This window comes from Lithobates pipiens, unplaced genomic scaffold, assembly GCF_037356315.1.
Source record: "Lithobates pipiens isolate NorthernLeopardFrog02 unplaced genomic scaffold, aLitPip1_a1.2 Scaffold_28, whole genome shotgun sequence".
Classification (NCBI taxonomy): domain Eukaryota; kingdom Metazoa; phylum Chordata; class Amphibia; order Anura; family Ranidae; genus Lithobates; species Lithobates pipiens.
In genome coordinates, this window is record NW_027507789.1 from 211,514,799 (window position 1) to 211,539,025 (window position 24,227).

At 45.4% G+C, this 24,227-nt stretch overlaps 1 protein-coding gene across 1 annotated transcript in view; it reads right to left on the minus strand.

Annotated features, from left to right (window-relative positions):
- Positions 1–24,227, minus strand: part of LOC143936121 (bactericidal permeability-increasing protein-like) — a 76,887-nt gene that overhangs the window by 43,333 nt on the left and 9,327 nt on the right. Inside the window, exons 2-4 of the mRNA XM_077460477.1 lie at positions 14,593–14,685; positions 8,520–8,625; positions 1,113–1,227 (exon numbers count right to left, since the gene is read on the minus strand). Of these exons, the coding sequence (XP_077316603.1) occupies positions 1,113–1,227; positions 8,520–8,622 (218 nt within the window). The 5' untranslated portion in view covers positions 8,623–8,625; positions 14,593–14,685. The remainder of the gene's footprint in view (positions 1–1,112; positions 1,228–8,519; positions 8,626–14,592; positions 14,686–24,227) is intronic.

Consider the following 24,227-nt stretch of genomic DNA (forward strand, 5'->3'; position numbering starts at 1 on the left):
GACTGTTTCAAGTTTTGAGTGTGCTGACTGCCATGATCTCTGGCTAGAGATCTGTTCAGCCTTGAAGTACCCAGCCACGAGTGGCTACTCTCTGGGTGGAATTAGAGACTTTGCTAGACCAGTTTGAGGTGCCTGAGTTCTTCACCCGTGCCCTCTGTTCCATAAGAGACTGTGTTGTTTGGAAGTTATTATTGCAAAATAAAACTCTTTAAAGAGGACTTCATCTGTATCAGTGTTCAAGTCGTTGGGTATGAACCCTGGGGACCCCTAGATGTGGAAGAGCAGGCCGAGAGAAGGTAACTGGTAAGCCCAACAAGTCAAGGCCGCACAGCTGAGGTTCTGGGCGCTACATGTATAAAAAAGGAGGTTTAGATCTATGTTAAATTTTTTGACACTGCAGGAAACAACAACATATTCGGTTTGAGTGCTTGTGTTTCGATCCAGTTTAATGTTTTGGAGTTTTCGTTTCTTTATCTTTTAATCCCTCCACTGGCTTCCGCTAAGCCAAAGAATTAAATTCAAAATACTATCAACTACATACAAAGCCATCCACAACTCTGCCCCCAGCTACATCACTAGCTTAGTCTCTAACTACCAACCTACTCGTTCTCGTCGTTCCTCTCAAGACCTCCTGCTCTCTAGCTCCCTCATCACCTCCTCCCATACTCGCCTCCAGGACTTTTCCAAAGCCTCTCCAATCCTATGGAATGCCTTACCCCAATCTGTCCGCTTATCTCCTACTTTATTTGCTTTTAGACGATCCCTGAAAACACTTCTCTTCAGAGAAGCCTACCCCACCCACACCTAACTGTATTTTCATTTTCTCCATCAGCTCATCCCCCCCACAGTTATTACTTTTTGTTTCAACTTGACCCTCCCTTCTAGATTGTAAACTCTAACGAGCAGGGCCCTCTGATCCCTCCTGTATTGATTTGTATTGTAAGTGTACTGTCTGCCCTCATATTGTAAAGCGCTGCGCAAACTGTTGGTGCTATATAAATCCTGAATAATAAAAATAATAAGAGATACACATGAATCAGATCAGCTTAACATGGAGCTGTGCGATTTAAAACCACGTTGTGAGGATCTCATCAGGGATGTCTCCAACTTACTCTGTGACGTAGTATTTTACATGTCCTAGTACTCCAACTTTGATGATGCCGTCAATGTCGGGGATCTTGAGAGTCGGCAATTGCTTTTGCAGCTCTTCTAGCACCATTTTCCAACCTGTGAATAACAAAATGATGTGTTAAACAATACGCAGAGCCCATCCTGAGAATGGCACCAAAAATAGTAATACCGAGTATTATTACACAACTCGTTCTATTTCATGCCAGATCCCCCCCATCATTGCCCCTTTTGAGCTGAATTAAAGGAGAAGTAAGAGGGGAGTTGTTGTGAACGCTGTATTATCCTTGGGGAAAGTGTTGCAGTAAAGAAAGAAAGAAAGAAAGAAAGAAATATATAAATATATATACTGGAAAAATAGCTCCTGCTGCTGCTGCTTGCCCTTTAAGAAATTAGCTCATTCATTCTTAAAGTTCTGGACTAACTGCGGAGTAGCTGAAGCTGACTTCTCCTTTTTTTTTTTGCCTTGGCCTAGGGAAATTTACCCCCCCCCCCCCCTCAAAAGAGATATTGTTATTTTTTTTTTTTTTTTCGGGGACACTTGCGGATTTGAACGATGTCTGCAAGGAGGAGAGGGGAGGAGCATGCCAGGCAGGAAAATGTGGGGGCGCAATCTCTGAGATCTGCCAAAGAAAAAGATAAAGATAAAGATAAAGAAAAAGACCCCCAGTTTACTGCAACAACAGCTGGGATAGCTGCTGCGGCCAAGTTGGAAAAATATGCCCATGCTCATACTCCCGATAATACGCCAACCAAGGGGGGACAGGGGAGTCTAGTGAAACCTCCAACGGATAGAAAGAGTCAAGGGCAACTGTCACAAGCAGGTGTAAAACATATAAATAACAAAAATGCGGGAGCAATTGGAAGATCAGAGACAGATCCCATGCTGGTACACCCAATAAATGGTGAAGAAGAACCGACGCTGAAGGAGGTCCTTGGGGCTGTTAACGTTTGTAAACAGTCATTATTAGAGCTATGCGATCAAACGAGAAGTATTAAAGAAGAGCTGGCCTTTATACGGCAGGAACTTCAGTTAACGGTTGACAGATTAACAGCAGCAGAAGGTAGAATTTCTCAGATTGAAGATGAGGTGTATCCATTAAACCAAGAAGTCAAAGATTTAAAAATACAGATGGGCAAATATGAAGGGAAACTGGATGAATTGGAAAACAGACTCCGCAGGGACAATATAAGACTGGTAGGCCTCCCCGAGAAGTGTGAAGGCTCTGACACAGCTGAGTTTCTGGAAAAATGGCTTGTTGAAGTGTTTGGCAGAGAGACTTTCTCCCATCAATTTGCTATAGAAAGGGCACACAGGGTTCCGCTTAGAATCATGCATCGGGGGGGTCAGCCTAGATCTGTATTAATCAAATTTTTGAATTTCCGGGATAAGGTTGTTTTGCTTCGGAGGGCCAGGGAGATGGGGAGTGTCATCTACAAGGGCGCCAAAATCTCGTTTTATTCTGACTTTTCCCCTGATCTGCAGAAGCGCAGAGCAGAGTTTATAGAAGTCAAGCGCAGACTCCAGAAATTGGACATTACATATGCTCTGCTCTATCCGTCAAGGTTACGGGTAGTAGCATTAGGAGAGACCTTATTTTTTGACACGCCGGCAAGGGTAGAAGCATGGATGCAGGAGAAGGGAGATCAGTTATTGAAGAAGTGATGTGTTTTTCTTTTTTACATATGTATGTGTATGACCCCCTTTTCATTTCATTCATCCTTTCCCTTTTTTTTTTTTTTTCTCTCCTTTCCCCTCCCTCTCTTATCGGGAGAGGGGAAGATTAGCGAAGGGGGGATGTAACGGGTGCACTGTAAATGAAGAAAGGGAAGATGATACACTTAAGTCAGGGTGTAGAGAATGACACACAATATAGTAAGAATTTATGCATGAGAAAGGGGAGGGTCAAAGGGGGAGGTTGTTGAGTATTGGGGGGGAGTGGGAGGTGGGTGGGGATGGAAGTATGAGAGAAGGAGGGGGGTGGGGGGAGCATGAGGGTACGTGTGGGAGTGTAGCGGTCACGGAAAAAGCCCCTAGGGGTAACCTAGATAGGTATGGAGAGGGTAGGGGGGAGGGAACAGGGAAAATGGAAGCATACAAAATTCAGGAAAAGGAAAAGGGTAATACTTGCACAGTTATAGATGATAATTTAAAAGCAATGAGTAAACACGGGGTAATGGTGTGTGTAGACAGAAGGTTTGGATCTTATGCTCACAAGGGGAGACTGAGAAGGGATGACACTAGGAAGTATAAAAGATGGTATAACTTTATCAAAGTACTCACTAAGTGGGATTGCACTCTCCTTTTTACATCCCCCCTTGCATTCTCCTCCTTGGCATGAACTATAGAGGGAGAAGCAGGGATTATTTCTGCTCAACGTCAGGGAATTCAGGGAATTTAAATGTTAATTTTGAGCCTCCAGGTTTTACTCTTTTTTCGCTCTTCTTTTTTCTTTTTCCACACTTTCTAGAGTTATGCAGTCTAGAGTTTTGAATATTGGCTCTTGGAATGTCCGAGGGCTAGGAGCCTCTGTAAAAAGAGCAGTAGTGTTTGACACCCTGGAAAAGTGTGGAGTAGGATTGATCTGCCTACAGGAGACACACCTAATTAAAGAAACCATATTAAAAACTCAGAGTAGGAAATTTCAAGTCCAGTACCATTCAGTCCACACCTCTTATTCGAGGGGAGTGGCTGTGCTGGTAAGGAGAGAGGTGGCGTTCTCCTGTCGGCAGATCAATATAGACAAAGAAGGGAGGTTTATCTTTTTACACTGTGTAATTGAAAATCAGGAGTATGTTTTTGCAAATGTTTACATTCCTCCCCCATTTAAAATGGAAGTTTTATATTGTTTGATGGAATTTATAGCGGATAAATCGGGGATTCCTGTTATAGTAATGGGAGACTTTAATGAGGTTATAAGTAAAAGCCAGGATAGGTTTCCACCAGGAATATATATGCAAACTGAGGCTGAGACCCGGCTGTCTCGATTTTTGCTGGAGGGGGGCCTGTCCGATATATGGAGAATGCGTAACCCGGACCAGTTACAATACTCATGTTTCTCAAGCTCATACTCCTCACTCTCAAGGATAGATTTAGTCCTTGGGAATGAGGAGGCAAGCCGTGTAGTAAGGGAAATAGTTTATCAACCTAGAGGGGTGTCAGATCACTCGCTAGTGACAGTTTCGGTAAATCTAGGGGGGATAAAGCCCCCAAGTGTATGGAATATGAATCCAGTGTGGTTTGAGCTAATTGGAGACCCCGAGAGGGTGCTGTTTAGTGTGGCAGAGTTTGTGGAGTTTAACAGAGGGTCTGCAGAGGTAGGAGTAATATGGGACGCATTGAAGGCTTATCTTAGGGGTATTCTTATCCAACAGGTAGCGAATGTTAAGAAAACATCTAATGAATGGGAGAATAGGGTTAAAAGGGATCTAGTAATAGCAGAGAGAGCATATATAGAAAACCCCACCCCAGAGAAAAAAAAAATATGGTTAGAGAAACAACTGGAACACAAGGTAGTGGTTACTAGGAAAATAGAGAATAAAAGATTGTTACAGAAACAAGTGGAATATGGGGAAGGGGAAAAAGTAGGAAAGATGTTGGCACAGATTGTAAGAAGTAACTCCTCGCCATCCACTGTCCCAGTGATAAGGACTGAGAAAGGAGAAATATCAGCACAGAGCTCAGTGATTACTGATACCTTTAGGGTATTCTATGCCAAACTGTATTCTTCACGGGGGACAGAGGTTGGCGAAGATATGGATAGGTTCTTTTCGAATATCAAAATGCCTTCCCTAACAAAGGAGGAGAATGAGATAATGGAAGCCCCATTAACAATCGAGGAAATCCAGTGCGCAGTAGCAGAAATGGCTAATAAGAAATCCCCAGGGCCAGATGGTCTTCCTGTGGAAACCTATAAATATTACAGTAAAATATTGCTTCCAGAGCTCCTTAAAGTATTTAATTGGGCAAAAAAGGAGGGGAGATTGCCGACTTCAATGACTGAGGCAACAATTATAGTCTTACATAAGGAGGGGAAGGACCCATTGGAAACACAGTCCTATCGACCCATTTCCCTTCTCTGTGCGGATGCTAAAATATTAGCCAAAGTATTAGCTATTAGATTGAATAAAATTATTTCCAGGCTGATACACCCCGACCAAACAGGTTTTATCCCAGGCAGAACTACAAGCACGAATATAAGAAGATTATATCTTAATATGCAGGTACCTATAGAGAATGATGGCAATAAGGCAATAATGGCTTTAGATGTAATCAAAGCCTTCGATAGTTTAGAATGGCCCTATATCTGGCGGGTACTGAGGGAATTTGGGTTTGGCCCTAATCTTATTGCATGGGTAAAAACCCTGTATAATGGCCCTAGTGCTAGAATCAGGGTTAATAATGAATATTCAGATAGGATTTTCCTAGAGAGGGGGACAAGACAGGGGTGCCCCTTGTCACCCCTGATCTTTGCCCTGGCAATAGAACCATTAGCTATTGCAATTAGATCTAGTAGGAATATGGTCGGTTTCCAAAGGAGGACGAGGGAAGAGAGGATAGCGCTATATGCGGACGATATTCTCCTCTTTCTGGGGGACACAGAGCAGTCCCTCAGACAAGGGATGAAACTTATTACAGACTTCGGGAAGTTCTCAGGCCTGGAGATAAACTGGGAAAAATCAGCTCTTATGCCATTGGATAAAAGTAGGGCCCAAAGCCCAGGGACAGGTGCGCAGCTGGAAGTAGTGGAGCGCATGAAATACCTGGGGATATACATACAAAGAGATCCTAATAAATATATAAGTGATAATTTGGTTCCATTAATAGCTAAATTTAAAAAGAAAATCGAAATCTGGAAAAGACTCCCATTATCGAATGCAGGGAGATGCAATTTGATTAAAATGGTATGGATGCCTCAGTTATTGTATGTGTTACATAATTCCCCGATTTGGGTAGACATAATGTGGTTTAGGAAAATAGAGGTATTATTTTGAGAACTTATATGGAAAGGGGGAGTATCTAGGATTGCTCTACAAACTTTGCAATCACCTACAAGAAAAGGAGGAATGGCAGTTCCACATCGAAGGAGTTACTTCTTAGCTGCTCAATTACAACACTTTGAAATGAGTGAAGAGATGGGTGGAGGAACTAACAGGGCCCTAATATTAATGGAGACACCCCATAAGAATATGGTAGAAGCTCTGGAGGCAAATTCATTTCCCCAAAAAAAAATACCTACAATAAAATTAGTAGTAAAGGTGTGGAAGGCAGTTAAGGCGATTAAAGGCCTGGGAGGCTTAACTCAGTACACCCCATTGTGGGATAACCGGAACCTGCAGGAAATGGAAGAAATAGGGGTATATAAAGATTGGGAAGTCAAAGGGATAGATAAGTTGGCCCAGTTATATACAGGGAAAATATTAAAAACATTTAGCGCTTTAAGATCAGAGTTTGATATATCAAAACAATCATTTTATAAATATCTTCAAATTAGACACGCTCTAGGGAAACAATTTAATAGGCAAGGTCCTGTGTGGAATAACTCCCCTATTTTTAGCAGATTAAATGCCCCAGTAAGGACAAAAGGATTTATAGCGGATGTATATCCAGTTATATGTGAAGGAAGTATAGGAAGCCCAGAAGGGTTTAAATGTAGAAGGAAATGGGAGGAGGAGTTGGGAATATTTACGGACGAACAGTGGAGGAAGATACTGGAGGATGGTTATTCAGTCTCAGTCTCGCCTGCCCAGAAGATGTCACACTTAATGTTGCTACATAGAGCCTATTATACACCAAAAAGACTGTTTAGTTTTGGACGTAGAGCAGATGACAAATGTCCTAGATGTCAAGAGTCTGGTGACCTGGCTCACATGTTCTGGCGATGCCCAAAATTGTTTCGCTACTGGTCAGAGATTGTTATCACCTTGAATGAAACATTTGGTGTAGCGATCAGGGGGGATCCCAGGATATGTGTGCTGGGCCTGGGTGAAGCAATAGGAAGATCGCGACATACAAATAAAGTAATACTGAGATGTCTGTTTCAGGCAAGAAAATTGTTAGCTCAAAGGTGGCAAGCAAAAAATGCCCCCTCAGTAGCGGACTGGCAGTTAGTAATCATGGAGACAATATGGAAGGAGAGGGTGATATATTTGAGGAGAGGAAATTTTAAAGAATATAAAAAGATGTGGAAACCCTGGCTGGATAGAATGAGATATCCAGAATGAGGCATGGGAGAGGAGGAAGTCGGGTAGAGAGAGAGGAAGTAGGAGGGGAAGGAGGAATATCTGAGCAATGAGTGAAAAGTGGGGGTTAGATAGAAGAATTATTGACACATCATGGATAGGAACGTTTTCTAAAGGTTTTATTATTCACAATAGTATTACTGTATTTGTAAAGATGTAATAAGTGTTACACGTGCTATAGAGAATGTTTCTCTTGCTTTTATTTTGTAAAGAAATGTTGAAAATGAATAAAGATTATGAAATAAAAAAAAATTATTACACAACTCCTTATAACGCTACACCATCTTGCCATCCTTCTCTTTATTCAGGTACTGCGCCCACCTAACCCCATTACTTTCCTATTACATGCACTTTGCAACTTTTTGCCATTGGCCTAAAGTCTATGTCTAGTCACTCTCACTTCCTTTTGTGTCTTCAGAACAGGAACTAAGGGTAAATCTTAGCAGGGATAAGAAACAGAGAGATTGTTCCCTCTGTACAGAGCCCTGCATTGATTGTCAACACATGGCTCTGGGCTGTGATTGGACACAGCCAATCAGCAGGTCCCAGTCATGAATCATTGACCAGGACTTGCTGACAGATTACCTGCTGTGTGCAGCGGGTGTCGGCGGGGGGAGGGGGGCACATGCAAGCACCCGAAAACCCAGAAGCAGGTAGCGACGTACCAGTACATCACTTTGCCTGTATGGGTAGGCTGCCCACAGTACATTGTGGGCAGTCCACAAGTGGTTAATGGCTACTAAAGCGTGATGCGCATTTGCAGCATATTTCCAAAACGCGTGAAATACATGAAACGTGTGACGTGTCTAGGGTTTGCATTGACTTATTTATGGGATATATATACAGGATGAACAGGAGACAGAAATCAAAGAGTGGTGACATGGTAAGAGGCAAACGCAGAGCGCGCCTTTCATTCTAGCCTGGCCTAGTGCACCAGATCGCTATCATTTCCCGATTAGAAAATAAAAAAATTACAATTGGATAAAATTGAATGTATTCATGGACATTTGTCTAGCATACCAAAATTCACACAATATATGAATCACAACTGAAATGTATTATACCCACATGAATCTTCAAGCAAATAAAGAAAAGCGGTCAATCAGCAGCTTTCCTGATTGGACCATTGCTGCCCCCCGATCACTCACCGTAGTCTAGACCCTTCAGAGTCAGCCTTCCAATAATGCCTGGGTCTGTCTTCTTGGCCTCCAACAGAATGAAAGCCATAGCCAAGATCACGATCACCTTCATTATCTGCAAGAAAGGAAAATGAGCCAATCAGAGGACAGATAAACCATTTTTGGTGAATGCTGCAGAGTTTCTCATTTATCTAGGGAGGCAGAGGCTATGGAGGTAGAGGACATTTATGTAGGGAGGTAGAGGCTATGGAGGTAGAGGACATTTATGTATGGAGGTAGATGCTATGGAGGTAGAGTACATTTATCTAGGGAGGTAAAGGCTGTGGAGGTAGAGGACATTTATGTAGGGAGGTAGAGGCTATGGAGGTAGAGGACATTTATCTTGGGAGGTAGAGGCTATGGAGGTAGAGGACATTTATGTATGGAGGTAGAGGCTATGGGGGTAGAGTACATTTATCTAGGGAGGTAAAGGCTATGGAGGTAGAGGACATTTTTGTAGGGAGGTAGAGGCTATGGAGGTAGAGGACATTTATGTAGGGAGGTAGAGGCTATGGAGGTAGAGGACATTTATGTAGGGAGGTAGAGGCTATGGAGGTAGAGGACATTTATGTAGGGAGGTAAAGGCTATGGAGGTAGAGGACATTTATGTAGGGAGGTAGAGGCTATGGAGGTAGAGGACATTTATGTAGGCAGGTAAAGGCTATGGAGGTAGAGGACATTTATGTAGGGTGGTAGAGGCTATGGAGGTAGAGGACATTTATGTAGGGAGGTAGAGGCTATGGAGGTAGAGGACATTTATGTAGGGAGGTAGAGGCTATGGAGGTAGAGGATATTTATGTAGGGAGGTAGAGGCTATGGAGGTAGAGGCTATGGAGGTAGAGGACATTTATGTAGGGAGGTAGAGGCTATGGAGGTAGAGGACATTTATGTAGGGAGGTAGAGGCTATGGAGGTAGAGGACATTTATGTAGGGAGGTAGAGGCTATGGAGGTAGAGGACATTTATGTAGGCAGGTAAAGGCTATGGAGGTAGAGGACATTTATGTAGGGTGGTAGAGGCTATGGAGGTAGAGGACATTTATGTAGGGAGGTAGAGGCTATGGAGGTAGAGGACATTTATGTAGGGAGGTAGAGGCTATGGAGGTAGAGGACATTTATGTAGGGAGGTAGAGGCTATGGAGGTAGAGGCTATGGAGGTAGAGGACATTTATGTAGGGAGGTAGAGGCTATGGAGGTAGAGGACATTTATGTAGGGAGGTAGAGGCTATGGAGGTAGAGGACATTTATGTAGGGAGGTAGAGGCTATGGAGGTAGAGGACATTTATGTAGGGAGGTAGAGGCTATGGAGGTAAAGGACATTTATGTAGGGAGGTAGAGGCTATGGAGGTAGAGGACATTTATGTAGGCAGGTAAAGGCTATGGAGGTAGAGGACATTTATGTAGGGTGGTAGAGGCTATGGAGGTAGAGGACATTTATGTAGGGAGGTAGAGGCTATGGAGGTAGAGGACATTTATGTAGGGAGGTAGAGGCTATGGAGGTAGAGGATATTTATGTAGGGAGGTAGAGGCTATAGGGGGTAGAGGACATTTATGTAGGGAGGTAGAGGCTATTGAGGTAGAGTACATTTATCTAGGGAGGTAGAGGCTATGGAGGTAGAGGACATTTATCTAGGGAGGTAGAGGCTATGGAGGTAGAGGACATTTATGTAGGGAGGTAGAGGCTATGGAGGTAGAGGACATTTATGTAGGGAGGTAGAGGCTATGGAGGTAGAGGACATTTATGTAGGGAGGTAGAGGACATTTATGTAGGGAGGTAGAGGCTATGGAGGTAGAGGACATTTATGTAGGGAGGTAGAGGCTACGGAGGTAGAGGACATTTATGTAGGGAGGTAGAGGCTATGGAGGTAGAGGACATTTATGTAGGGAGGTAGAGGCTATGGAGGTAGAGGCTATGGAGGTAGAGGACATTTATGTAGGGAGGTAGAGGCTATGGAGGTAGAGGACATTTATGTAGGGAGGTAGAGGCTATGGAGGTAGAGGCTATGGAGGTAGAGGCTATGGAGGTAGAGGACATTTATATAGGGAGGTAGAGGCTATGGAGGTAGAGGGCATTTATGTAGGGAGGTAGAGGCTATGGAGGTAGAGGACATTTATGTAGGGAGGTAGAGGCTATGGAGGTAGAGGACATTTATGTAGGGAGGTAGAGGCTATGGAGGTAGAGGACATTTATGTAGGGAGGTAGAGGCTAAGGAGGTAGAGGACATTTATGTAGGGAGGTAGAGGCTATGGAGGTCGAGGACATTTATGTAGGGAGGTAGAGGCTATGGAGGTCGAGGACATTTATGTAGGGAGGTAGAGGCTATGGAGGTCGAGGACATTTATGTAGGGAGGTAGAGGCTATGGAGGTAGAGGACATTTATGTAGGGAGGTAGAGGCTATGGAGGTAGAGGACATTTATGTAGGGAGGTAGAGGCTATGGAGGTAGAAGCTATGGAGGTAGAGGACATTTATGTAGGGAGGTAGAAGCTATGGAGGTAGAGGACATTTATGTAGGGAGGTAGAGGCTATGGAGGTCGAGGACATTTATGTAGGGAGGTAGAGGCTATGGAGGTCGAGGACATTTATGTAGGGAGGTAGAGGCTATGGAGGTCGAGGACATTTATGTAGGGAGGTAGAGGCTATGGAGGTAGAGGACATTTATGTAGGGAGGTAGAGGCTATGGAGGTAGAAGCTATGGAGGTAGAGGACATTTATGTAGGGAGGTAGAAGCTATGGAGGTAGAGGACATTTATGTAGGGAGGTAGAAGCTATGGAGGTAGAGGACATTTATGTAGGGAGGTAGAAGCTATGGAGGTAGAGGACATTTATGTAGGGAGGTAGAAGCTATGGAGGTAGAGGACATTTATGTAGGGAGGTAGAGGCTATGAAGGTAGAGGACATTTATGTAGGGAGTTAGAGGCTATGTGGACGGTGCATTAGCATTTGTTTGCCCCACAATTTTATTCGTTGTTTCTCCAGTATAACTCTAATGCCGCGTACACACGATTGGACTTTCCAAGGGGCAATGCTGGATGTCAGGCTGTTGTCGGAAAATCCGACCATGTGTACGCTCCATCGGACAATTGTCATTGGACTTTCCGCCAACAAACGTGTGTTGTCGGATTTACCGAGTGTGTGTACACAAGTCCGTCAGACAAAAGTCCAAAGTACAAACATGCATGCTCGGAAGCAAGGATGAGCCGAAAGCGGTCGGTCTTGTAAACTAGCGTTCGTAATGGAGAATTAACATTCGTGGCAAATTAGGAAATCTTGAAATGCAGCGCACATTCTCTTCTTTAATGGGATAATAATGAAGCTGCTTTGCTGGTGATACTGATGGAGTTATTGCAAACAAAGTTTCAAAGGCTTTTTTTTTCTAGTGATATCAAGAATAATATTATTATGTTTTGTTCATTGTTTTTTTTTATTTGGGCAAGTTACCACAACACCATTATCCCATAGTTTAGAAGATCAATGATACAACTATGTTGGTGTTTCTTGTTAATTTTACATTGTATTTTATAAAATGTAACTGCCGACTCCCAAACTGTCATTTGGAGTAAAACACACAGCCGATATTATTCTACACACTTTTTTAATTGTGCATTAAAAAAAATATGGCAATAGAACTTAACCAAAAAGTACATTCTATGCATCCAAAAATACAGAAAATATACCAACTCAAATTATTATTGAACCAAAAAAATAATGTCAAAGCAATAACTCCAAGGCCAATAATAAATAACACGTTATCTCCTCCGATTCCGCAACATGTCTGGTTGACGAACAGCCGTTCAGAAACGAACTGAAAAGCGATAAATGAAAAACGCAAAAAAGGAATCAACACTCATCAAACTTCTACTAACACAAAATTAGCAGAAGGAGCCCAAAGGGTGGCGCTAAAGAGCGGAAAAACTATGTATTACGTCAGTACATTCAGAATTGTTTGCCAACATTTGTGTGACCGTGTGTATGCAAGACAAGTTTGGGCCAACGCCCTCCGGACAAAATTCCACTTTTTTTTGGCCCACAATCTGATGTGTACGAGGCATAAGTGTTGGATGAGATGGTGAGGGGTTAGGGGTTAGAACCTTGGTCTGGTGTTATTGCTATCTGCAGCCCCATTGGGAAGATTTTATCTCACTTCCTGTCTCAGTGACAACCCTGTCACTGGGACAGAACGTGAGAGGAGGTCACTGCAACAGGCCACAGACACCAATTAATGCAAAAGTTCTAACTCCCCGTCACTCCATCCAACACAAAAGGTGATAGCATATCTCAAATAAAATTTTCAAATTCTTGACAGTTTCCTTTATATCTCAGGGGCTCTATTGGTGAAATCTCTGTGCTGAATCTTGGGCCTGTACACCTGCTGTGTCAACTAAGAGGGGTTCCCACCATCCCTGTGCAGAGCAACTGGGCCTGTACATCTGCTGTACCCATTATGAGGGGTTCCCACCATCCCTGTGCTGAGTTCCCAGGTCTGTACATCTGCTGTACCCATTATGAGGGATTCCCACCATCCCTGTGCTGAGTTCCCAGGTCTGAACACCTGCTGTGCTCAGTATGAGGGGTTCCCACCATCCCTGTGCTGAGTTCCCAGGTCTAAACACCTGCTGTGCCCATTATGAGGGGTCCCCACCATCCCTGTGCTGAGTTCCCGGGTCTGAACACCTGCTGTGCTCAGTATGAGGGGTTCCCACCATCCCTGTGCTGAGTTCCCAGGTCTAAACACCTGCTGTGCCCATTATGAGGGGTTCCCACCATCCCTGTGCTGAGTTCCCGGGTCTGAACACCTGCTGTGCTCAGTATGAGGGGTTCCCACCATCCCTGTGCTGAGTTCCTGGGTCTATACACTTGTTGTCCTCATTATGATGGGTTCCCACCATCCCTATGTGCGTTCCTGGGTCTGTACACCTGCTGTGACCATTTTGAGGGGTCCCTACCATTCCTGTGCTGAGTTCCCGGATCTGTACCCTTGCTCTACCCATTATGAGGGGTTCCCACCATTCCTGTGCTGAGTTCCTGAGTCTGTACCCCTGCTGTGCTCATTATTGAGGGGTTCACACCATCCCTGTTCCGAGTTCCTAGGTCTGTACCCCTGCTGTGCCCATTATGAGGGGTTCCCACCATCCCTGTGCTGAGTTCCTGGATCTGTACACCTTCTGTGCCCAATACGAGGGGTTCCCACCATCCCTGTTCTGAGTTCCCGGGTCTGTACCCCTGCTCTGCCCATTATGAGGGGTTCCCACAATCCTTGTGCTGGGTTCATAGGTCTATACACCTGCTGTGCCCATTCATTATGAGGAGTTCCCACCATCCCTGTGCTGTGTTTGCGGGTCTGTACACCTGCTCTGCCCATTATCAGGGTTTCCCACCATCCTTGTGCTGAGTTCCTGGGTTTGTCTACACATCTGATGTGCCCATCATGAAAGGTCTCCACCATCTTTGTGCCAAGTTCCCGGGTCTGTATACCTGCGGTGCCCATTATGAGGGGTTCCCACCATCCTTGTGCTGAGTTCCTGGGTCTGTACACCCGCTGTGCCCATTATGAGGGGTTCCCACCATCCCTGTTGAGTTATATATTTGTTATAAAGTATTAAGAATGTACCAGGAGGATCTGGACACACAATTGTGAGTGGAGACACCCAAAACTCCCAGGTAGACAAGAACAAGGGCAGGAATTATAAAAAAGGAAATCTTGCCATTGGAGCGCCCACAACATACAAATCCAGGGGATGACTCCATTCACCATTCTCTACTATAAGGTCACATTTGGGTGGACTGATGCCTTAAACTCAGCTGTTTAATAATGTGTGTTACATCTCTCTACACTATGACCCTCATCCGTCCAACCAAATTGCATTCAGCGTGCTAACCATCGATTATGTTGCGCTAAAACTTTTCTGGGGGCTTCACATAGACTTGTACCAACAATGGAAATTCCCGAGGACAGTTTGCAAGGACTGTTCGCTAATCTTTGCACTTTTTCTGGAAATCAGAGACCATTGGAAACATTGGTAATTGTGTGAATGTGATACGTACCGGGCGCCGTCTCTCCTCGTCCAATCAGGCGGTGCAGAATTCTCTCCGACGTCTCTCCAGCTTGTCAGTAAATCGTATTCTGTATTCAGCAGTCTGCAGTGAGAGTTTATATAAAGACTGAAAGAAGGAAGTAAACTGGGAGGAGTTTGAGTCAGCAAAACAAGTGTGAAAAATTATCGACACAAATACTTCCAAACACCCACCACAGACTGGCACACAGACACACAGACAATCACTCGTCTTCAGTTCGGGATAGTCCCAGAAAGGGACAATCACACAAGGTTACCTTGTGTCTTCACTTCACCGCAAGAGAACAAATAATCACAAATAATCACAGTCGGCTAAGACTTGAAATGGTGTGCCAGAAACTTAAAGGGGCAGTCCGCCCAGAAGTGCTATTTTAGGTTGGGGTGGAGTCTGGAGGGTGGAGTTACTCCCTGGAGTCCTTTTGGTCTTGAATGCTCTAACAGCAAGATCCCCCGGACATAATTCCCAGATCTGCCCCTGCATACCTGGAAGCAGAGCTCCCAACTGGCCCTGATTTCCACCTCCTGAGCGGGCGCGTCCTGTGCCTACATACTTTTCCTGATAGGTGTTCCTCCTTCCCATCTCAGAAAAGTTGGGAGGCATGCCTGGGAGTTTTGGTGAAGTTTGGTAACTTTGGTGAGATTATCATTTTTTATTTGCCTTCCTTTCCCAGTGACCCCCGTCCCCCTTACTTCTTGTCCTGTTGTCACAGAGGGGTTCCCAAGACACACAGTGCAGCTGATTTATTTAAAGCAAATAAACTCTTCACTTTGCAAGTTTAGTGAAGGAAGTTAAGCTGTGCCAACTTTTATTTTTAAACGATGTGTACACAAGAAAAAAACTTTTATTTTTAAACGATGTGTACGCAAGAAAAAAACTTTTATTTTTAAACGATGTGTATGCAAGAAAAACTTTTATTTTTAAATAATGTATATGCAAAAAAACTTTTATTTTTAAACGATGTGTATGCAAGAAAAACTTTTATTTTTAAGCGATGTGTACGCAAGAAAAACTTTTATTTTTAAACGATGTGTACGCAAGAAAAACTTTTATTTTTAAACGATGTGTATGCAAGAAAAACTTTTATTTTTAAGCGATGTGTACGCAAGAAAAACTTTTATTTTTAAGCGATGTGTATGCAAGAAAAACTTTTATTTTTAAACGATGTGTATGCAAGAAAAACTTTTATTTTTAAGCGATGTGTATGCAAGAAAAACTTTTATTTTTAAACGATGTGTATGCAAGAAAAACTTTTATTTTTAAACGATGTGTATGCAAGAAAAACTTTTATTTTTAAACGATGTGTATGCAAGAAAAACTTTTATTTTTAAATAATGTATATGCAAAAAAACTTTTATTTTTAAACGATGTGTATGCAAGAAAAACTTTTATTTTTAAGCGATGTGTACGCAAGAAAAACTTTTATTTTTAAGCGATGTGTACGCAAGAAAAACTTTTATTTTCCTTGCATGTGATTGGGAACTTCCCAGCAAAGTTATTAGTTAAAGTCATACTAAAGGATCATTTTTTTTTTTTAAATAACAAACATATCATACTTACCTCCGCTGTGCAGCTCGTTTTGCACAGAGTGGCCCCGATCATCCATTTCTGGGGTCCCTCGCCACATTAAATAACCTCCTTGGAGAAGTGCTCTGTTGACGGGGGTTACCTTGGGGGCGGCTCTCCCAAGTCTAGCATTCAGCGTCCATAGAGGCCGAATGTAGGACTTGGCCCCGCCCCACTGGCACCCCCCATCTTTGGATTTGATTGACAGCAGTGGGAGCCAATGGCTGCGCTGCTATCAATCTAAGCCAGGAACCTGTGGAGAGAGGGACGGAGGGGATGCGCCGACGAAAATTCAGGGCTCAGGTAAGTAAAACGGGGGGGGGGGGGCTAGGGGGCTGATGACTGCCAGATTTTTTTTCACCTTAATGCATAGGATGCATTAAGGTGAAAAAAACAAGAACCTTTACAACCCCCTTGAAGGATAACGTCACTTTAAAAAAATAAACAAAATAAATGCTCTTTTTTTGCAGGTAAAAAAAAGTGCATTCTTTATTTATTTTTGGAACCTGTAAAGCACTGCACCCACCATCAGCAGATCACTGGTGCCATGCAGGTCTCCTGCAGATCTGTCAGTGTAAAGTGCCTTGAAAAAGTATTCATACCCCAATTTTCCACATTTTCTCATGTTACAACCAAAAACTTTTATGTGACAGACCAACACAAAGTGACACATAATTGTGAAGTGGAGGGAAAATGATAAATAGTTTTCCAAATTATTTACAAATAAATATGTATAAAGTGTGGGGGGCATTTGTATTCAGTCCCCTTTATTCTGATACCCCTAACTAAAATCTAGTGGAACCAATTGCCTTCAGAAGTCACCTAATTAGTAAATAAAGTCAACCTGTGTGTAATTTAATCTCAGTATAAATACAGCTGTTCTGTGAAGCCCTCATGTTTAGTAGAGAACCTTCGTGAACAAACAGCATAAAGAAGGCCAAGGAACACACCAACTGGTTTCAGAAGCCACCTAATTAGTAAATAGAGTCCACCTGTGTGTAATTTAATCTCCATATAAATTCTGTGAAGCCCTCAGAGGTTTGTTAGAGAACCTTAGTGAACAAACAGCTTCATGAAGGCCAAGGAACACACCAGACAGGCCAGGGATAAAGTTGTGGAGAAGTATAAAGCAGGGTTAGGTTATAAAAAAAATCTTCCAAGCTTTGAACATCTCACGTAGCTCTGTTCAATCCATCATCTGAAACTGGAAAGAGTATGGCACAACTGCAAACCTACCAAGACATGGCCATCCACCTAAACTGACTGGCCGGGCAAGGAGAGCATTCATCAGAGAAGCGTGGGTCTCATAGCCGTTTCCCGATTGGCTGAAAGGTCAGGCGATTCTATTGGATGCCTAGGAAGAGGAGGATGCACGGCGGAACACCCCATGATCCACGCAACAGTGCAGGGCTTTGATGATGGGGTGGTTGCCGCCACCGACCAACTGACCGGGGGGAGGGGGAGGAGGCTGTTTGCTACCTCCACCCCCCTAAAAAAAAAAACACCAGCCGCCACTGGCCCTGAAGGTTCCAGTTGCGCCTCAACAGTAGAAATGGGACATGGGGAGAGGGTAGGGATCCCTAGAGATCATAGAGGAAAAATACACTTTAATATTCTGGAAGTTTTCTAGGTGTCATCATGACATAACAGTGGAATTCCCCTCCCAATAAAACTCCAATGACCCTTTCCTGGAAGAAGACATAATGAATACAGAAATGAGGTTTTCATAGTGTCTGATGTATAGCTCCTCTCTGAATTGTTGAGTAGCTGATAATTCTCAGGAATGAAGAACAGAAAGAACAAAGGAGAGCTCCAATCTGGACAGCACTCCTCTGAATCATCATGGAATCAGTCATGGGTTATATCCTGCTCATTGTATTAGGCTAAGCCCATCTATGGAGTTTTGCGGTTAATGCATTTCTCCAGTGAGTTTTGCGTGTTTGACATGTTTTGCCTTTTTTTTTTTTTTTTTGGCCAATAGAAAAATATTATAGTTCTGTTCATAGAGTGCGACTTTGATGCGACTTTACACTCTCTGGCACTCAAGTAGCTTCAAAGACGCACTGCATGAACAGAACCGTCATACTTTCCTATTAGCCAAAAAACTCCCCCTCCCTGCGAAATACATCAAAAATGCATCATGAAACGCAACGGTCCATTGAAGTCTATTGCATGCAAAACATAATCTGCTGCGGGAAAACCCTTTCCAAGAAAACGCACCGGCTCAAAACGCACAGATGTGAGCTAGATCCATAGGAAACCAAGTTAAATGGACCATAGTGCATTTCTGCAAAACGCACTAAATAACGCATGGGTGTGAACAAAGAGTTAATTTGTGGTATGAGTCACAGGCGGCCTATTGCTGGAGGATTAAAATCACTAAAGACCTGTAGCGAGGTCCCGGGTCCCCAGAGGCCTAATGGTGACCTCCAGCGTTAGGGACAGCTGACAACCTTCTGTGTAGAGTGGGTTACGAGGCATGGTGGGTGCAATGCAATGTGGATTTGTGGGTGGCAGACACTTCTTGAATGCAATGAGATTCATTGTCTCTTAAACAGAACTGTGGGAGAGAGGGTTTAGGGCCAGGACACCCTTAAGTGGTTGCAATGTTAATTGGCAGACTCCGAGACTTCTATAGGTAGACAGCCATGCAGGTGAAGGCATCCAGCAAGACACCACATCTGCATGTGTAGGATCGCTGGCTCCTATGACAACAGCCTTGTAACAGTTTCTAACACAAGTTGTAACAAACTTCTTTACTTCCTCTATAATCTCCTCTTGTAGACCTTCACTCAACCGAGCTACCAGTCCTTCACTAGACTTGCTGATCCAATGCCACTGGATCCCCTGAGCTCTTGCAACCTTCTCACTCAGTATCTTCCTCAAGCGTCACCCCCATGTCCGTGCTGGGTCCCTAGCTTGGCATTCACAGATACTCCTCAAGCGTCACCCAACTGGTCGGCTCGGTCCCTGGCTTGGCACACAAGACTGCTCTGCAAGCGTCACCTGCGCTGGCTGGGTCCCTGGCTTAACACCTGATGTTTCCAGATTCTTCACCGTCCCCGGTTGGTGAGGATTCTGCTCTGGTACTCTCTTTAGTTACTCACGGTGGTCCCTGGTAACAAGGTGGTTGGTCTCTTAGTGGCGACAGCTTCCCCTCTACCTCCGACCACGACAGGTTCTCCAGGCCGGCAGAACCATCACTTCTGGTTGGACTGCAAGCCGCAATCCCAACCCTCCGCTGCTCTCTTGCTTCTGGATAGGCCCTCAGACAGCCTAGCAGCCAGATGTCCCCGGGATAAGCCTCAGGCTCTGGCCTAGCAGCCTGGGGCAGCACAACACAGGTCCACTCAGACAACTGTCCAGGTGGCACAAAACCCTGATCACCTGACGCCACCCAAATAAATAGGCTCTCCCAGCAGGCCAACGGACCCAAGAAAATCTATGCCCATTGGCTGAGACACCCCATCTATTCCTAATCTGTCCTTGCAATGCCCTTGTCTTATCTAATGCCAACAGATACCCGGCCATCTAGTGACAGAAGAGAGGAGTGCAGCAATTCCAGGATTAGGGTGAAATCAATTGACCTCCTATCAATTGGCCAAGGAAACTATCACTTGGCAGATACATTTAAGAGCAACCCTGCCTAAACATCTGGGTGCTTCAGACCTATCTGTGCGTATGCTGTATCACGCGTTAGTGTGCGTTTTATTAAGACATCCCATTCATTTTGAGAGGGCTGCCAAAGCAAGAGAATGGACCAGAAAATGAAGCATGCAGCATTTTTTCTGATATAGCCTGCAGCACTGATCAAGCGGGGAAAATCTGACAGAGTGGTTATAAAGAAGCTTATTGGTAGATCGACAGTTGTACAACCACAGGGGCCCTACATGGATCGAACTTCCTGCTGAATCGGGTGAATTTTAATCCCTGTATGCAGGGCCGGGACAAGGGGTGGGCAGGAGGGACGGCTGCCCCGGGCACTGTGGTATCATTTGAGGTGGGGAGAGAGGAGACTGAAGATATTGTTCCTTCTACCTGCAGCAGACTGATGGCATCATCACAGCTTGGCAAGTTCAAGGATGGCTTGTTGATTATAAAAGGTGGGGCATTTGTGGAAAATGATACTCATGCTGTATATTGTGACTTGTCAGCCGGGCTGGGACAAGGGGTGGGCAGGAGAGAAAGCTGCCCTGGGCACTGTGGTATCATGTGAGGTGGGGGGAGGGCAACAAAAGGAGATTGGGGGGAGGGGATTTGTGTTTGGAGGAGGAATGTGGCATGGAGGTAAGAATTGTTTTAGGAGGGGAAATTTGTGTTGAGAGGAAGGACAGGGGAAGAGTATTTCTGCTAGGAGAAGGGATTTCTGCTAGAAAAGGTAATATGTTAGGGGGAGGGTATTTGTACTAGGAGGGGAACTTTTGTTTAGGAGGAGGATTTGTGCTAGTAGAGATGTTTGGGGGGCATTTCTGGTAGGAAATCTGGAAATTTGGGGTGGGGGGGATTTGTGCTAGCATGGAGGATTGGGGAGGAGAATTTGTGCTGGGAGGGGGATTTGGAATGAGGGGGGGTTTGTGCTTGGAGGGGACTTTGGAGGGGGGGGGATTTTTGCTAGGATGGAGGGGATTTGTGTTATGAGGAGGAATGTGGCGTGGAGGTAAGAATTGTTTTAGGAGGGAAAATTTGTGTTGAGAGGAAGGACGGGGAAAGAGGATTTATGCTAGGAGGAGGGATTTGTGCTAGAAAGGGTAATATGTTAGGGGGATGGTGTTTGTGCTAGGAGGGGAATTTTGTTTGGGAGTGGGATTTTTGCTAGTAGGGATGTTTGGGGTGCATTTCTGGTAGGAAATTTGGGGTGGGGGGGGATTTGTGCTAGGATGGAGGATTGGGGAGGGAAATTTGTGCTGGGAGGAGGATTTGGAATGGGGGGGGGTTTGTGCTAGGATGGGGGATTGGGGGAGAGGATTTTGGAATGGGGGGATTTGTGCTTGGAGGGGACTTTGGAGGAGGGAATTTGTGCTAGGATGGAGGATTGGGGGAGGGATATTTGTGCTAGGAGGAGGATTTGGAATGAGGGGGGGGATTTGTGCTAGGATGGAGGGTTGGGGAAGGGGAATTTGTGCTGGGGGGGGGGAATTTGGAATAAAGGGTGGGGTGTTGTGCTAGGATTGAGGATTTGGGGAGGGAAATTTGTGCTGGGAGGAGGATTTGGAATGGGGGGGGGTTTGTGCTTGGAGGGGACTTTGGAGGGGGGGGGATTTTTGCTAGGATGGAGGGGATTTGTGTTATGAGGAGGAATGTGGCGTGGAGGTAAGAATTGTTTTAGGAGGGAAAATTTGTGTTGAGAGGAAGGACGGGGAAAGAGGATTTATGCTAGGAGGAGGGATTTGTGCTAGAAAGGGTAATATGTTAGGGGGAGGGTGTTTGTGCTAGGAGGGGAATTTTGTTTGGGAGTGGGATTTTTGCTAGTAGGGATGTTTGGGGTGCATTTCTGGTAGGAAATTTGGGGTGGGGGGGGGATTTGTGCTAGGATGGAGGATTGGGGAGGGAAATTTGTGCTGGGAGGAGGATTTGGAATGGGGGGGGGTTTGTGCTAGGATGGGGGATTGGGGGAGAGGATTTTGGAATGGGGGGATTTGTGCTTGGAGGGGACTTTGGAGGAGGGAATTTGTGCTAGGATGGAGGATTGGGGGAGGGATATTTGTGCTAGGAGGAGGATTTGGAATGAGGGGGGGGATTTGTGCTAGGATGGAGGGTTGGGGAAGGGGAATTTGTGCTGGGGGGGGGAATTTGGAATAAAGGGTGGGGTGTTGTGCTAGGATGGAGGATTGGGAGAGGGTAATTTGTCCTGGGAGGGGGATTTGTGCTAGGACGGATGATTGGGGGAGGGGAGTTTGTGTTGGGAGGGGGATTTGAAATGGGGGGGGGGATTTGTGCTTGGAGGGGACTTTGGGTCGGGGGGATTTGTGCTAGGATGGGGGGGGGGATGGTGCTGGGAGCATATTTGAGGTTGGAAGGGGGATTTCAGCAGGAGGGTGTATTTATACTGGGAGGAGGGGCAATGTATGCTTAGGGGGTAAGCATGCAGATTAGTGCTTGATATTTTTTTCTTTTTGAGGGGGGCGATTTTTGCTGCAATTTCCCATGTTCTCCCTGGATTGGGTTCTGGGTGATCTTGTCCTGTGAGGCCAGCTTTAGTCCATCCTCCCATTGTCCCCCTTTACCTTACCCTGTCTGGCGATGTCCATGGCATACAGAGCTCCGAGGTCACCTTAGATATGACAGTTGCAGCTCCAACTGCCCAACCTCACCCCGATAACACACGCCGCTCCTAACTGCAGACGCCACAAGATCCCCTCTAATATCTTTGGGTAGAAAAGCCTCTGCTGTGCCCCTCTCTCATTTAGTTTCACTACTCTACTTATGATTCTCCTCCACACCCCATCCAATGATAGTGCCCTTGCTGGCCTCTGAGGGCTTGCCATTGGACAGTATCATGGTGGTGGGCAGGGCTTATCCCTGAACTTAGAAAAAAGTCAAGGCCCCTTTAACAAAGTCAAACTTAATCAGAGAGGGGCTTTTCTGCAAAATCACTGAGCCCCGAAGGAGCTGCTGGTTTGATTGGGCTTACCGTTACCTTCTTCACCTCCATTTGTGTCCAGGGGTTTCCCGTGGTCGATGGCCCAGAAACTTTAGAGACTGACGACAGATCCGCTTAAAGGGATTTTTATTTGCAAAACCGTAGTTAACGAACAGTCTCTTAGTATAGGATCAGAGGGTTAGGAGAAAAGTTCAGGTACTCTTATGCAGCGTACACACGATCAGACTATCCGCCGGACAATCCACCCGTGTGTGGGCTCCGGCGGACTTTTGGGACTTAGAAAGTAGTTTTGACTCAAAAATTGTCCGGCGGACAATCCGGCCGTCTGTGTGCTAGTCCGCCGTGCTTTTGAAATGAACGGACTTGCCCGCACACGGAGGAAAGTCTGTTCATTTTGAACGCGACGGCAGGATTGACACGTCACTGGCCCTGTCACCTGGTATGGACTTAAAGGGGAAGCCCTACGCCCAAAGTCTGTGACACCTGGTATGGACTTAAAGGGGAAGCCCTACGCCCATTAAGACTGTGACATCATAATGGGCGGGGACATCACACGGTGATGTCCCTATATAAATTGCCCCCACACCGCGTCCCTGTCATTGCAGCCTGAGAGAACGTCGAGTCAACATCTCAAGGAAGAAGAAGAAGGTGAATGGGTAGGGGTACATTGTACCCCATACTCATTCACATAGGGTGGGGGGCTGGTATCTGGGGGCCGGAAGAAGTCGGAAGAAGACCGCCGGGCGGCGGCGACGAAGAAGAAAGCCGGGCTCCTCCGCTAGTAAAAGAGCTAGCAGAAGATAGCGGAGGAGTCTGGCGAGAAGACCCCCAAAACGGAAGACCACCGGAGCTGTGCAATAAATTATTTTAAAACCTTGTGTTGTTTTATTTACACTTTTTTCACCAGGTGAATGGGTAGGGGTACATTGTACCCAATACTCATTCACATAGGGTGGGGGGCCGGTGTCTGGGGGACCCCTTATTAAAGGGGGCTCTCGGATTCTGATAAGCCCCCCGCCCGCAGACCCCGACAACCAACGGCCAGGGTTGTCGGGAAGAGGCCCTTGTCCTCATCAACATGGGGACAAGGTGCTTTGGGATGGGGGGGCCGCGCGGCCCCCCCTTCCCCAAAGCACCCCCCATGTTGAGGGCACACGGCCTGGTACGGCTCAGGGGGGGGGGGCGCTCACTCGTCCCCACCCCCTTTCCTGACCGGCCGGGCTGCATGCTCGGATAAGGGTCTATATGGACGCCATTTTTTCAGCGTAGGGCTTCCCCTTTAAGTCCATACCAGGTGACAGGGTCAGCGCAGTGTCAATCTCGCCGCCAGAGGCTCTTCAGGAGCCGGCGCTACATCACTATAAAAAGTTTATCTAAACCCAAAATTGAAACTACGGTACATTGCAGCTAACTAGCCCTTAGATGTGGTGGCTGCATTCGT